The 15,502-nt window shown below is 39.0% G+C and overlaps 1 protein-coding gene across 4 annotated transcripts in view; it reads left to right on the top strand.

Moving 5' to 3' along the window:
• The window catches only part of kaznb (kazrin, periplakin interacting protein b), a 114,482-nt gene that overhangs the window by 94,022 nt on the left and 4,958 nt on the right, over window positions 1-15,502 (top strand). For 2 of the 4 annotated variants that reach the window (XM_019262972.2, XM_019262973.2), the window contains 6 exons: window positions 7,099-7,290; window positions 9,284-9,420; window positions 10,150-10,320; window positions 12,243-12,423; window positions 12,629-12,762; window positions 13,903-14,026. In XM_019262972.2, the coding sequence (XP_019118517.1) occupies window positions 7,099-7,290; window positions 9,284-9,420; window positions 10,150-10,320; window positions 12,243-12,423; window positions 12,629-12,762; window positions 13,903-14,026 (939 nt within the window). Of the gene's footprint in view, window positions 1-7,098; window positions 7,291-9,283; window positions 9,421-10,149; window positions 10,321-12,242; window positions 12,424-12,628; window positions 12,791-13,902; window positions 14,936-15,502 lie in introns of those variants that run through there. The other 2 variants (XM_019262974.2, XM_019262975.2) reach the window with 2 other exon arrangements.

Raw genomic sequence — 15,502 nt, 5'->3', positions numbered from 1 at the left:
ATAAATCCTTAAAGGGTATTTGGGCCGTCCTTTTGTCTTCACTTGTAACAGAGTAACAGAGGATTGTAGGATGTTTCTTTTGGAGGAAATCCAAACAGATATTTTACCAATATGAGGTCTTGTAAGAAAATGTATTTGTTGCAGACTATCAGTCTGCGGCTATGGTCTGTGAGGCTGTGCCAGTCACATCACAAAGCATTTGCTAAATTGCTCTTGGAGTAGATGGCTACATACTATATACTATATTAAAGTTTACTTTCTCATGTGCAGTACTGAAGTGTTGTTCTCTTGAGACGGACAGTGTCATGCGGTATGAGGAAGGACTCATCAAAGACTTGTCACCTATACATAACTCGCAGGGTGTATTTAAGTCCACGCTCTATTTTCTTGCCTGTTAAAGCTACAATGTTACCTGCATGATGAGTTTAATTAAGAGCTGAAGCTGGCCTCTCCCAAAGCAATCTCAAATGATCTTTATACTGTAATTAGTACAGGCTAGAGCTCAGCAGACTATCATAATACAGTGCAGAAATAGCCAGCTGTGAGCAGACACACACACACACACACACACTTGGAAAATGTACAAATGCGCATGCACGCGCACGCACGACCACACAAACACAAATCAAGTACCTAATCCAGCAGCAACAGGGGAAGACACTTCACTGCACAGACTAATATAATGATATGCTCATAACTGATTAGATAATATTACATACAGAATATGATGCCAAAGCTGCTGTTTGCCTTCTGGTCTTCATTTTCCACAGTAGTGCTGCAAGCTTTTGATTTCCGCATCATCCACTCACAGGCTGCATTTGGTGAATTATAAAATGTTTAAACTTAACTGTGATTAGTTTTTGTCCTTAATTAGTTGATTTAACCCATCAGGTAAAAACGAGATAAACATGCAGATGTAATTACAATCTAATATGCCGTATCCACTATTATTAACCATACAGAAGATGTGCATTTTCCTAATTTCCTAGCCTGTGGATCCTCTGGTGCTTGTAATCGTGCAACCAAGATGCTGTTTAATTAACAATAAGTGAATTTTACTTGCAAAGCTTGTTTCAGAGAGTTGTCAGCTTATATTTATTGGTGCTTTTTTTGTCCGGCAGACATCTTTTATTATGGCCTTACTGTGCAGAACTCAACACAAAAAGCTTAGTGTTGCAGGACTTGTGGCTTTGATAACAAATACTCTGGTCATGACTTGATAATTCACATTATTGTAGAGCAGGGAGTTCATAAACAGCCATATTCGAGATGAAATGCATCACTGAAGTATGACAGTGAGAAAGATATGACTTAATGTGTCATTGAGGTCAACATAAGGAGGAGCTAATTCAGTCTGGTGGTCATCATATCATTTAGCTCACAAGTGGTTACAAAGACGCGGCGCTGGCTCGCTCCCCCTCGGGGAGGATGACAGTTCGAGTCAACACAATCAGCTGCAATGCAGGTACACACTTACGTAATGTTTCCCGTTTTGCTGGAAGCCTCTGAGCGGGACACACGTTTTTCATGTTTTCATTGGTTCATTCTAGGTAAAGTTTATCAATAGAAAAAGAGCGTATGAAAGAACCGCTCATTATAAGACTTTGATGAAGCATTTTGAAAACATTTCTTGTTGCTTTAAAACACCTCTGCTCCTATCAGCGAGTTACACAAAAGCTTCTGTTATATTGCTGTTTTTCCCCCCAATGAACATTTGTCATGTTGCTTAGAATTTTGTTTAAACAAAACTTTGATATAGGTGTCGTTATGTTTACTGATTTAGTCGACTTGCTGCACAGTAATTTGTGCCAAAAATGTGGCATTAATCCACGTTGCTTTGATGCCCTGCTGTATTAGCTGCACCTTGTGCAATGCTATAGTACAAAATCCCTCAGCACTTTCTGTAGAGAGGCATTACTGTTTTCATCCTTTAGCTACAACACGTCTGAACATCCCTCTCATATACACAACTTCTCTCCACCTTATAATAGAGCAATACACCTGTGCAGCAACACCACAAGAGTCAACAGGGAAGAAGAAAACAGTGAAAAGTCTGCATGAGCAAACAAAACACCTTCAGACTCTATTTTCAAATACTGTACTGTGTACCTCTGTGTTTTGTTGTTTATATGGTGGTCAGTACTTTTTATACGGTTTAATGGAAGCTCATGGACACCACACATGATCAGTGTTTTACCATGTTGTCTTCTGCGTAAGGCAGAAGCAGATAGACAGCAGCTTGAGAACATGTTTGCTCCATGGTAGCTAAAGCTGTTAAACCAGCCCGAGCAGCCCCCCTCTCCTATCTTGACCTGCCTGTCACACAGCTGCAGTGCAGCAGTACTGACCTTGTAAACAACAATACAGCATAACTCTTTGCATAGTATGTTATGTTTCTATTTACAAGGTTACCGATGCAAGAAAAATGTGACCTCTAAGTAAATGACAATCAGAGGAAAGGCAGCTGTTTTAAAAAGGTTTGATTGATTTGTGTTCATTTACTCTTGATTCCTTCAACAGGAGAGTGTTCATATGATTTGGTTGTAGTTGTAAAGATACAAAATAGTGTATGTTTGACCTTGTTATCACTTACTGTACCTGAGAGATTAAAGGAGAGGGAAAGGCAGCAGCAGCTCCTCTCGCTTTGTCTAGGACAGAAATAGCTGAGTGGAACCGCTGTACTAACTAAAATTACACAGATTTGAATTGTCAGGGAGACTGAGGTGGAAAACTGACAGGCATGCACATCGTAACTCCTCAGGGCAGAACAGTTGGCTGCTGTCACTGCAGAGATTTTTGACACCCTTCTCAAGCGTCCCGCATTGCTTTCATGGTTTTACTTTCTATGGTCTGTTGAACCAGTGTTTTTCAATTTGTTTGATATTTGGTGTTTGAATTACAAATACATATATATTTTATCACTTTACCTTTAGAGGTAGCCATGTTGGTGTTTATAGTTTTGTTTTTTCTGGGCTATTCATCATACTCAAAACCATTAGAAATTTATATTTAAATGATTCACATATAACAGAAATATTTTTAGATGTTTTAGATGTTTTTTGATCAACAATCAATCAACCATTGTTATTTTTCTCTGTTGAAAATATTTTATTGCTTTCCTCAGACTTATGTCTTTAGAAACTGAATTTTGGACTGTCTGTTTAAATATTGACTCAATATTTTGGACATTTTTGATTATTTTCTGAGAAATTAACAATGAATTATTGAATTTAGACAATAAAAGTAAATAATCATCCATTCATCTATTCACCACTATAGTATTGAGGGTGTGTGAGAAATCTCAGACACAGATATCTCAAAATAAACAAAACTGAAACGATCGGCATGGATAGCTGGAGGATAGAAAAGATATGAACTTTTTTCATATTTTATATTTTATATATTGGATATACTCACTTCCAAATCCCCTCTGATTCATTCACTGGTCATTCAGTAGTGTTCAGTAAGCTGAATGTTTCCTAGGATGGTGAAGGCATCACAAAGTTGTCCATTGGAAACGGAAAGTGATTGTTTCATGATTGAATGACAGAATAAGGAATACTTAACTCCAAATACAATATTATGTAGTTGTCATATCTGCCTGTGGGTCAGTAGCTGTTGAAAACTCTGCAGTTCAGTGACAATATGCAAATGTTACTGGTCGATTTATATGTGAGCTAAATATGCAACAGTCTTACATGTCACAGTTTCAACACAGGGAGTTTATCCTTTGCTGCTTGAGCCACTTAAAAAATTTGAAGGAATAAATAAAGAGTATACTGACTTCTTCAGGCACTGCTACACCACTGCCTTGAACCCATTAAATTCTGAATTTATATGAGACTGGAGGCATCATAATCAGAAAACTCTAAATGTAGGAAGTACTGTCACTGGTTTATCAGTTCACTTTCTGTTAAATTGGAAAGTGATTGTTAAATGATGCGAGCCAATCAAGACCGGGTCTAATTTGGATGTGCTGAGAATAGTTAGTCTCAAGCTGCTTTTAAAATAACATGGAGTTTTTTTTTTTTTTGCAACAAGAGCAACTTTAAATTTAACTTCTCATCCAAACTCAATATTCCAGCACAGCTCACTTTAAGCATCTTTGATCATTCATGTATATAAATGGGTCCACTTTAATCCTGCATACAGTGCATAGGAGACTAGTTCAGGTCTTTGATCACCAATCCACACATTTCCAGCCTCCACTTCACTTTCCCAAGCAGAGAACGATGCCTCTGCTTTTCTTTCAATCCTAATCATCAGCCAACAGCCACTGTGCACACCTCCCTCGCTCTGTGTGTCTGTGTGCTGACTTGTGACAGCTCGGCTATGCGAGGGGAAAAGGGGACAAGGAGTGACGGCCTGGTCCTGGCTGGCTTTGATGGACATTTTAGTGGGAGGCTTGGATGAACAGTTAATTGAATGGGCTACTGCAGAATACGAAGAAGTAGAGTGGACTTCTCGTCTTCTGTGGGAGTTTGGCCACTCAAGGGTCAGAGCTGAGAACCCAGATTGCAGTGGCAGTGACTGCAGTGCATGTTTTATATGACTCCTGTCACTTTAAATTGCTTTTTTAGATTGTACAAAATGTGTATGTGGAGGTAAATCATCTATAGGTGGATGGTTTATGCCTGTTCGTGCCACTGAAGCACCTTTTGTGTCCATGCTTCTTTTTTTTTCACATATTCAAAGATTGGACGATCTCGGGAAGTTTTCTTTGCCTAGATTTTACCCCCAATTTGAGCCAATAAACTAGAAAGAGGTGTGTGAGTGTGTTTGTGTATACTTCAGCCTGTGAGTGTGTACGTTTGTAGGTCTGTGTTTATTATTGGTTGAAGGGATAATGTCTGGAATGAATGCAAAATTGGATTTTGGAGAATTACGTTCGTGATTTCTCTGTGAATTACACATGTCTCACTAAATCCGCTGTAAATATGCCTCAAGACAGAATCCTAACACAGTTTTTAATTCACTTACAGTAGACTAAATATGACACAACGCTGTGTGTTTGATGCTACATCATACTAAGCTGCCAAAATCGAGAAAAGGTTCAAATTGGCAAATCACAGCGATAGCAGCAGATAATTTAAACAGCCTGTTGACAGTTGAAGATGAAGATGAACATAACAAAGCACCTCAAAAATGCTCACTCCTGCTCACCCATGGCATCGAGCGCTGCAGCTGGGCTCCCCACGACAAATATAGGAGAGCCTGTAGGTAAACAGATGAATAAGCGGATTTGGGCTGCAAGAAGGTCGTGAAAGATTGCTCTCTCAGGGAAACAAACTGTTTTTGTCACATGCAGCACAGAGCTGCTCGGTGTGTTTCCATAGTCCTGAGTCGACAGAGACCGATGGACTGTCCCTTCCTCTCTTATCGGAGCTGCTGCAGCCCCACAACGTCTGGCTGCAGGCCTGCAGAGACCTTCTCTATTTTTCTCTTTAAGTCACACACATGCACACTAACACACACACACATCCATATTCGGTTGCATGCACACTTGAACTTGAATTTTACATAATTACATAAAGTTTTATAAGGATCTGCATAAAATTAAGGCCACACAATACTTTTTTTACTGGTAATATTTTGCAGCCATGCTAGCAGCCTGACTCTAGGGATGGAAATGTTTGTTGCTCCACCACTTTGGTCCAGACTGAAATTTATATTGGATGGATTACCATGAAATCTTGTTACAGACATTCATAGTCACCACCAGTCAACCACAAGTCTTGTGGTTCAGAATGAAACGTCTCAACAACTGTTGGAGGGATTATGCAATCAAACGAATATTCATTGTGTGTTTGTTCAGTAGTTCATTTACAAAACTAATAACATTCCCATGTATTTGGGGCATGTTAGTGAACACCCTAAAATGAAATACGTAATTTAACAATCAAAAATTAATTAAAGAGTTAAGATCGTTGTTCTTTGAGGACTTCTCCAACAAAACAAGCACACAACCTGAACTTTTTCTGTTTGCAGCAAAGCATTCGCTGATATTTGCAAATTGGCTGACACATATTTACGAAAAAGAAATACTTGATCTCAACCTTTATCCACATGACAATTAGATAAATGACTTGACTCTTAGCTCAGCTAAAATTTATGGACACAATAAATTAATTAATTGTCTATAAAATGCCAAAGTTTCCGGATCTTAAATTGCTTTTTAATTCAAGAACAGTCCACAATTTAGTGACTTATAGTCATGAAGCATATATTTGGAAAGTTGATCAACTGATTTAATAATCATTTATTAATAATTGTTTGTTAATAAAATAGTTCTACATTTCATACCGTGTCACTGTTTGATTAATTAGCTGATCTCTCCTGTATTAACCAGGTTGCGACCTTTCTCTGCTGTGCTCCTCTATCTTATAAGATATTGAGGTTGAATTACAAATTTGTCATCAGGGACTGCCTGTATATGTCATTTGTCTCTGGTTTTTATGAAAAGTGTTCATCCTTCTGTAACAGACCTTCTACCCCTACCCCTATGTGCGCAATATAAATCATTATGACATATTGTTCCTCTGTTGCTGGCATGGATTCCCCTCACTGGACTAAAATTCAACCCAAGACCTCCTCTAATCTATTTCAAATCTATTCCTGTCCACTAGTTCACTCCTCAGTTCCCTGTGTCCTTTCCTTTAGTTTCCTGCTCCTTTTTTCTTGCCTGTTTCCCCCCTCTAGGGTTGGGAGGCGTTTCACAGGGGATGGAAGTGAGGAGCACGTCTCAGACGTGTGCGTCTGATATTTTATTAAGTCTTATCAGACTGCTGTCTCTCACTTACCCACTACCCTCTCCAGAGTCTGTCACTCAGCATTTATCTGAATTTCTTAAACACCTGTGGCCACGGCTGAGAGGGAGCTGTGAGTCTGGAGAGGGTTTGATGTGTTACTTTTGAACCTCTGTTTTAGCATGTGCTGCATAATCGCACCCTCTTACTTGAATTCAGGACGTTTAATTCAACTTCCGTCATGCCTCCTTTTGGTCTTTCTTGTTTATATTCTCCCTCTGCATTATCATGTTCCTCATTACTCTTTTGCATACTCTAAATTCTTCAAACTCTGTGTCTCTTTCTCACTCAGTGTTGTTGCGTGAGGAGGTTGCCCAGCTTCAAGAGGAGGTCCACCTGCTCAGGCAGATGAAGGACATGTTGAGTAAAGACCTGGAGGAGACCCAGGGAGGCTGCTCTGCCAATCTGCTCTCAGCCACCGAGCTCCGTGTGCAGCTAGGTGACAAAGAGCAGGAGCTGGACCGAGCCAAGGAGGCCTTACAAGGTCAGGAGTCAACACAGATGTCTCACCTAATCCACCAAACTCCCTTCTTCCCAACAGACACTTCAAATATATAGCAAAAAATAAAGCTGTCTGAGGCTTTAGTGGGAAGTTTTAGCAAAGGGACTGCTATATATTAGAACAACATATAATATTAATATATATAATAATAATATAATAACGTTATAATATTATATGTCTCTAATATATACTGTCAAATCACAGGTGTTTATGTATACATTTTCAAATAAATTCTACTTCAAATCGTAAAAGAAAAGAAATACAACAAACCTGAAGTTCATCCTGACTTTTTCCAGTTGGCCTTTTTAAATGTTTCATATTGAATCCTATTCATCCTCACATATTAATTTCTTACCTAGGTCCAAATATGTTCATCAGGTCTGGTACTCCCTTCAGCAACTCCCTCCTTGGATTTTCTGCATTCACTGGTCGTTGAGATGTCCAAAAACTATTGAAAACAAACAAATATCAGACGCAACCACAACTATTTAAACAACAAAAGTTGATTTTCTGAGCCAACTTTGTCTCTGCGCATCGTTGTTTAAAAAGTATTTCTTTTATTTTGAAAATTTGCTCATTCAAGACAGTATTGTTCCCAGTAAAAAGCACAACAGAAAACAAATGCATACTCAGATCTGTTGCAAGCCTGCTTTTCTCCCTCCAGCAACTTCCAGTTTCAACACTGAGTAGTAAAATACCAACGGCTTTTGTTAGCATGCGTAGATCCTTGCTTCAAAGATAACTAAAGATAAATTCATTTGGTTTAGTTCAATGACATTAGCCCACTTTACTCTCAGAAAACAAACAGAAAACTTGGCACTGACTGTGCCAATTAAGAGATGATACTGTGTGGAAATGTCTTTTCAGTTTGAGTTTATCTTTTTTATGTGTCAAAAGTGTGAAATGTGTGCATACAAATGGCAACAGTGTTCTTTCCAGAGAGCAAACACTGCCTGTGCACATGTTTCGACCTTAGTTAGTTTCAGAAATGGGTGTCACCCCTGTTGATCAGCCAAGTAGACTCCTGGTTCACCTCATTTTAATTACCATCCATCAATCACTGCATAGAAGCTTTACTGTGAAACATTAATGCAGTATTGATGTAGACTGGAATGCGTGCTGAATGTGGAGTATTGGATTGTTTTCATTTCTTGTATGAAAACAAATCCCAGCATTATGTAACCCAACAGTTTCCACATTTAAGGGAGGTAAAAAAAAAGAAAAAAAAAGCAGTCTGTCAGTTATATTAAGGATAATTACTTGCAACAAAAATAGGAGAGAAAACCAAAAAGGTAGTTGCATTGAGTTTATTTAAACACAACTGCTTTTCTGGTTCTCTGCTTTGCTCTGAAAGGCACAGGTGGTAATCTACAACCACAGAAACCATGTTGTGTAACTGCTGCAAAACAGGTTTTAATGCTGAGCGTAAAATATGAAGACGCCGACGTTGACATGAGGAATGCTTCCTTGAGTTCACTTATGAAAAGTACAGGTTCCAGTCTTCCCTGTCGGTTGAGCACAGACTCTCAGGAAAGCCTTATTATTTTTGCTTGCAATGAGCCACAACCAGTTGCATCACAGCTGTCGAGTTATCTCTGTGAGAGAATGAAGTTGAAAGAAATCAGATTCAAATGGTCTTCTCGGGATGAGCCAACAGAGTCTCCACATGCCGGCAGAAGCAGAAACGTGTATGAATAAATAAGTGCCACTGTGCCACTTATCTTTTAGGACGATTACATCATTTTTACTGAGCGAAAAAAAAAACCCACCAACCACAGCCTGCCTCATTAACAGAAGACACAGTGTCACCTAGTGGCTCTCTGCTGCAATGGCAAAGCTTTGTTTCTGAATTAGATTTCACTGATATATATATTGCATATGTTATGTTCAACAGGGGACTCAGTGTTAAAATCTTCCTTGTTTTACACATGTATGTATGTGCTGCTCAGCATGTGAATGTGTTTGTGCTTTGCAGCTATGAAAGCAGACCGTAAGCGTCTAAAAGTGGAGAAGGCAGACTTGGTGAGTCAGATGCAGCAGCTGTACACAACACTGGAGAGCAGAGAAGAGCAACTGCGAGAATTCATACGCAACTACGACCAACACCGAAAGGTAACATAGGCTCATCTGATTTATCAGCTTGTTGCACACATGTTTTAAGTCACAATCATTTCATGAGAAGAGGAAAAAATATTTTATTCCAACTTCATGGGCTTTATGTGTATTGTTATAACTCCTCATGTGCACACCTATACATGTAGGCAGGTATATAAACAGATAATGATTGACAACATAGTAAAACATGGCTGTTATGATGTAAAATATGTCTTTATAGGAGAAGATATGATTGTTGTTCGTTAATAAATGTCTTTATAGGAGAAGATATGATTGTTGTTCGTTAATAAATACTTGGAAATGTCTTTATATCTGTGCATGAACACATTATAATGTGTTATAAACTCTTTATTAAAAGAGGGCACTTAAAGTACTTAATTGGTTTAATCATATGGGTATATATCTTGGTCACAATTATTTGAATAAACTAATTTAAAGGGCACCTATCATAAATATATATTCCTGTGATGTGGAAAAAGGACCGATATATCATTATCAAGAATTTTCTAAATATCATTATCTTCTTCACAAATCCAGTTCTGCCCACAAACTCACAAAGTGCTATAACTCAAATTCATCTCATCACGTAGCCACCCGTTTAATAAAATATAAAGATATTATGACATAATCTAGCTGTGAAATGCTGCTTGATTTAAACGTAGAGCTCCATTCATCATTCAGAGTGAGTTTGGCAGTGATTTCTTTGTGTGTGTGTGTGTTTTTCAGGAGAGTGAGGATGCAGTGAAAGCCCTGGCAAAGGAGAAGGACATGCTGGAGAGAGAGAAGTGGGACCTGAGGAGGCAGACCAAAGAAGCCACAGAACAGGCCAACATCCTGCGTTCTCAGATGGACATGAAGGAGAACAGAGTCAAAGAGTTGGAGGCCGAACTCACCATGGTGAGTTGTTCTTCTTTTTTAAATTTAAAATGGGGTTACCCTAGCATTATTATCTGGTGTGTGTTTGCAATCCTGTTGCTGTATTCATATCAGTTCAGACATACATGCAGTAAGCTGCTCTGCTACATATCCTCATCCCTTCCCTCTACTCAAAGCATTAATTCTTCCTCTGGGCTGAGGAAAGAAATTCATGGCTTTTTTCTGTGTTGCTGTTGTCGTTCTCTTGGAGGTACAGTTGTCAGTCTGTGTGTCATTAATCTCTCTCCTCCCTCGGCAAGTCACAACCACCCACAGATCGTCACATCAAGCTGCATCACAGATCTGATTTGTTGGTACGGTACATCAGTGCCAGAGCTGCATCGCTGTCACGCAACCAAGCCACAAAATATATTGCCACCTTCTTTTTCTTCTTCTTTTCTACTTAAAATCTTGTTGTTTCAAACTGCTTATGGCAATAATAAATAATAAAATCCTGTGGGAAAACATCAAATATGTGTAGTTTTGACACAGGAAGCCATTTTTAAAATGCAGCATAAAAATACTGACTGTTGACCAACTTCAAGGGTATATAATATTTCTTTGTCAACAATCCCTTAAAAAGAACGAAACCAATTATGTGTTTGTCTCTCAATACTCTCCAAATTCTTTACCCTGCTGTGACGGGGGTGAAATATGTAGTTTGATTTTTCTTAAAGGCTCAGGAATGTCCTAAAACAGCTGGATACTGTCGTTTTTAGCAAACAAGACTGGATATTGTGGATATTTTGGGAGCTGTTTTCAGCTGCAGATTAATTCACATTTGGTGTTCCAGTGAGTATCGACAACGGACGGGCGATGAATGTGGGATTGACTCATATTAAACTTCACTGGGACATTTATTACACATTTAATTCTGGGAAATATTCTTACAATGTGTTGTCCTTATTAAACAGAAAAATACACCTGTACACTTTCTGAATTAAAGTGTTATCTCTTTTGCCAAACTAATATTATCTTAATTGCCTTTTTACCTCACACTTCAATCAAAGGTGACAGAAACTCACCAGAACGCCATGGTTAGTCTTTGCACTGTTCCAACAATCAGCAGCTCTAGCTGTGTCAATTATAAATTCTCAGTTCACAGAGTGAGATGGGAAAATATTCTGATAATTACTGTTACTGTTTTTGTAATACAAGTCGAGTTTGAAGAGAGCGTAGATGATGGCTTCAATTCACTGCCAGAAAGGGCAAAGTAAAGCGGTGAAAATAATGTAAATATACCATACTTAAACTGATACTGATGTTTTTAGTTGGCTAAAAAACATGTTTTGCTGCTCCCCTGTCCACTACAGTAATTTGTTTAGCTTCCATGTTGAGGGAGCTGTCAATCAAAACGGGACTTACCACGCCCACGCAGTTTTGAAAACAGCAAAACGAACTGCTTTTGTTTTCTAAAAGCTTATTTTTCACTCAGATTTTTGTGGATGGTTAATGAGACGCTCAACTTTGATATCATATATGCATTTTTGAAATGTTAAACCACAATCAGACTTTGGCTACACACACACAATACTTGTAGGATCAATTGTTAGTTTTGATCTTTTGATGAGATTTGTTAAAGGAGTAAGAATCGGTTAGTGCTAGCTTCTCCTTTAAATGTAACGATCCTGTGTTTAGTTTGTGTAGTGCGGTGTGCACATGTGTGTGTAAAGCACGCATGTTCCTTCATGCATATAACCAATTATGACTAATTACTATTATTATGACTGTGATTAAAAGCGTTTTAATAAAGCATAACAGACATTAAGACATACATTAAAAAAAACTAATTAAAAGCACAGTAATAATTCAAATCAAATACAAAGTTTAAATTATATTTGTGTCTATGTGAGTGTTTTCCTTTTCCACTCATGCTCGTGTTTCTGTTTCTTGTTTATTTCCAGGCAAAGCAGTCCTTGGCCACCCTGACAAAAGACGTACCCAAGCGCCACTCATTGGCCATGCCTACAGAGCCCGTGGTGAACGGGAGTCAGGAATGGGTGATGCAGGCCGACCTGCCGCTCACTGCCGCCATCCGTCAGAGCCAACAGACCCTCTACCACGGACACACCACAGACAGACAGGGTAAGCTCTTTTTTTTCTGATCAGCCTCTCAGTCTCTGAGCTGCTTGGTGTTGCTTTTACAAACTCAGCATACTAACAGAGGGTTTCCTCAAGGTTTCCCATACTAACGGTGGGAATTTATCAACCTGTGTGAATATATGTGTGTGTACATGTTGTGTGTGTGTGTGTGTGTGTGTGTGTGTGTGTGTGTGTGTGGTACATCCAGCTGTGGTCAGGATCAGCCCCTGCCACTCTCGACAGCCCTCTGTCATCTCTGACGCCTCTGCGGCCGACGGGGACCGCTCATCCACGCCCAGTGACATCAACTCACCTCGTCACCGGACCCACTCCCTCTGCAATGTAAGAGCTGCCTGGCCCCCTCGACCAAGTAATCACACCTCCACACTTTTCTATAAGTACCTCGCTATTCTTTGTCCTCTCCTGTTTGTGTCTGTCTCTCTGTTCTGTCGTCCTGCTGGGTGTCAGCCTGCCTGCTTGGTGGTGGTGATGTTATTTTGCATTTAACTCATTGTAAAGCAATGGTTTGACATTTGGGAAATGAGCTTATTCCCTCTCCTGCTGAGAGTTAGATGAGAAGATTGACACCAATTTCACAACTGTCTCTTAGATTTAAAGCTACAGCCAACCTGGCCCCATAAATAGTAAACATTGGTCTGTACCTTTTTGTACATATCACACAAACAAGATGCAACATGTAAATTAGTGATCTTAAGATCAGGGGCATGGCATCAAGACATGGCACTGCCCCCCTGTGCCACTCCTGCCAGAAGCTGGTAGGTAGTTGGATTATTAGTATCATGGATTGACTGCCCACCAGGTACAAGCCTAAGGCTTGTGGACAAGAGGCTCTGTTGGATGCCAAGCGACCACAAAGAGACAAAGATCTACCACCAAGACATGAAAAACTACTGCAAGGAAGCACACAACAAGTACAAATGACACAGTGTTTCATTTTGTGTGAGGGATGGAAGCGTTAATATGTCTCTGTCCTAATCCGTCCATTGACACAGGCTGTTTGGAGTTACAGACAACAGCTATTTGTTGATATACATTGTTCATAGTACAATTTTTTTTTGATAATATAAAGTTTAGTGTTGCCATGATCTCAGGCTTAAATTTTGAGTCGTAACACGGCTTTATTCATATTACAAACCTGTCCCTCTTCTTTAAAACTGTGCCCCAGCCTGGCCTCCTCAAAAGTTTCTAAAGCTGTCCCAACTAAAAATGGTGCTTTATGAGCAGTAGGTGGATTTTGCCACCTTTAATCACTACCAGGCTTACTGTTTCCCTCTGCTCCTAGTCTTTATGCTAAGCTAAGCCAAAATGCTGAAGGCAGCAGCTTAATAATAACTGCACTGACATGAGAGTATCAATCTTCTTCCTCGGGCCAAGCACATTTCCCAAAATGTCAAACTACTGCTTTAACTCTACTATATAACCGGACAAACCCAAGCTTCCTGTTCCCTCTGCCCCGTTCAGTCCATGGAGGACCTGGAGGACCAGAAGCGTAAGAAGAAGAAGGAGAAGATGACTCTGGGATCCCTGTCACGGGTGTTCGCTCGGGGCAAGCAGCGCAAGTCACTGGACCCCGGCCTGTTTGATGGTACAGCCACCCCTGATTATTACATAGAGGAGGATGCCGACTGGTGATGCTGAGCGTGTGAATGTGTGTGTGAGTGTGTGCGTGGATATCCACCTGGCTTTAACTGTGTGTAAAGAGTGTTTTGAGTATGGGTTTGTCTGGAGCGGGGAGGGGGGTAAATTTTAAAAGGAAAGCCTAAAAGAGACTGCTATCCCCATAAATGTACAGTATATTACCCTTAAATTGTATGTTTGTAAATTAGATATATATTTATAGATGTACATGTATGCATATGTATATATGTTTACATGCATATAAATATATACATGGGGTTATTATTATGTGTAGACATGTTTATGCTGTATTATCTTCCAAATGTCTTAATGTTTTATGTTTTTTTTATAACTGGAGACTTGAAGGACTGCTGTTCATATGTAAATAGGAGTTATTGTGAAATTAGTGTTTTTACTGTAAATGTCATTTGGCTTTTGTTACTTTACTGTTGCTTTGATTATGCTTTGCAACATTGATTTCTTCTTATTCCCAATCTAACTTGGTCCATTTCTTAGATATTACCTGATTGGCTGAAAACAAAAATTGATCTTTTGGAGTCTAATTGGCCAAATTCTGTTGTTTCAAATCGCTTGCTGATGTGAAAAATAGTACTCTGTCATCATGTTCATTTTATAAATGCTGACTCACAGTATTTGCTGATAAAACACATCACAATGTGGGCAGCAAGCAGTTTTTTCATGAATGCTTCCTCATACATTTTATGCTAGACAGTGATATTCTCAGTTACTATAATTAACGACTGGCCATAAAGGGTTTTAGAGTCAGTCTTCCTTAAAAAACATAATTGCACAGACCTGAATACACAAACATTAACAATAATGCATTTTCAGGCACAGCTCTCATCTGCTGTCGAAATGTGCAAGTGCCAAAGGTTAAACACTGATCTTTAGAAAATCTGCGTATCATTCTGTCACTGTTAGCGCGCCTCGTAACATTGTTTATGTCTGACTCACTTCTTACTGAGAGCTATCTAACATGTGCCAACATGTGACAAAGGAATGTGCATCAAACACGTGCATGATCCCTCTGTGTTGCTTTGATTAAATGTCCATTCATTGCCAATCAAATTAATAATCTCCACAATCCTGTGTTGACTTTTCCCTTTTACCAAGTTATCTCTCCTTGCATTATGAATGCACGGTCCCTTTTGTTTTTTTTCATTTGTTTTTTATGTTTTTGTTTTATTTTCTGTAGACTCCCTCCTCATTTCTTGCAAATGTGGCTCTAAGAATGTTAAATGCTTTGTAATTTAGGAGATGTTCCATAAAAGATTAAATCTATTGAAGTATTTTATTTAAAAAAAAAACTAAAGACAAACAAGAGTTAACTTCAAATATTTATCTGCTGCAGCTGTTGCAGCCAGATGTCGAGGAGGTTTTAGCATTTTCAAAATGAATTATAATTGAAATGAAATCTTATTTT

Source organism: Larimichthys crocea, chromosome VI (genome assembly GCF_000972845.2).
Source record: "Larimichthys crocea isolate SSNF chromosome VI, L_crocea_2.0, whole genome shotgun sequence".
NCBI classification, from domain to species: domain Eukaryota; kingdom Metazoa; phylum Chordata; class Actinopteri; family Sciaenidae; genus Larimichthys; species Larimichthys crocea.
This window is presented reverse-complemented; position numbering and strand designations above follow the sequence as displayed.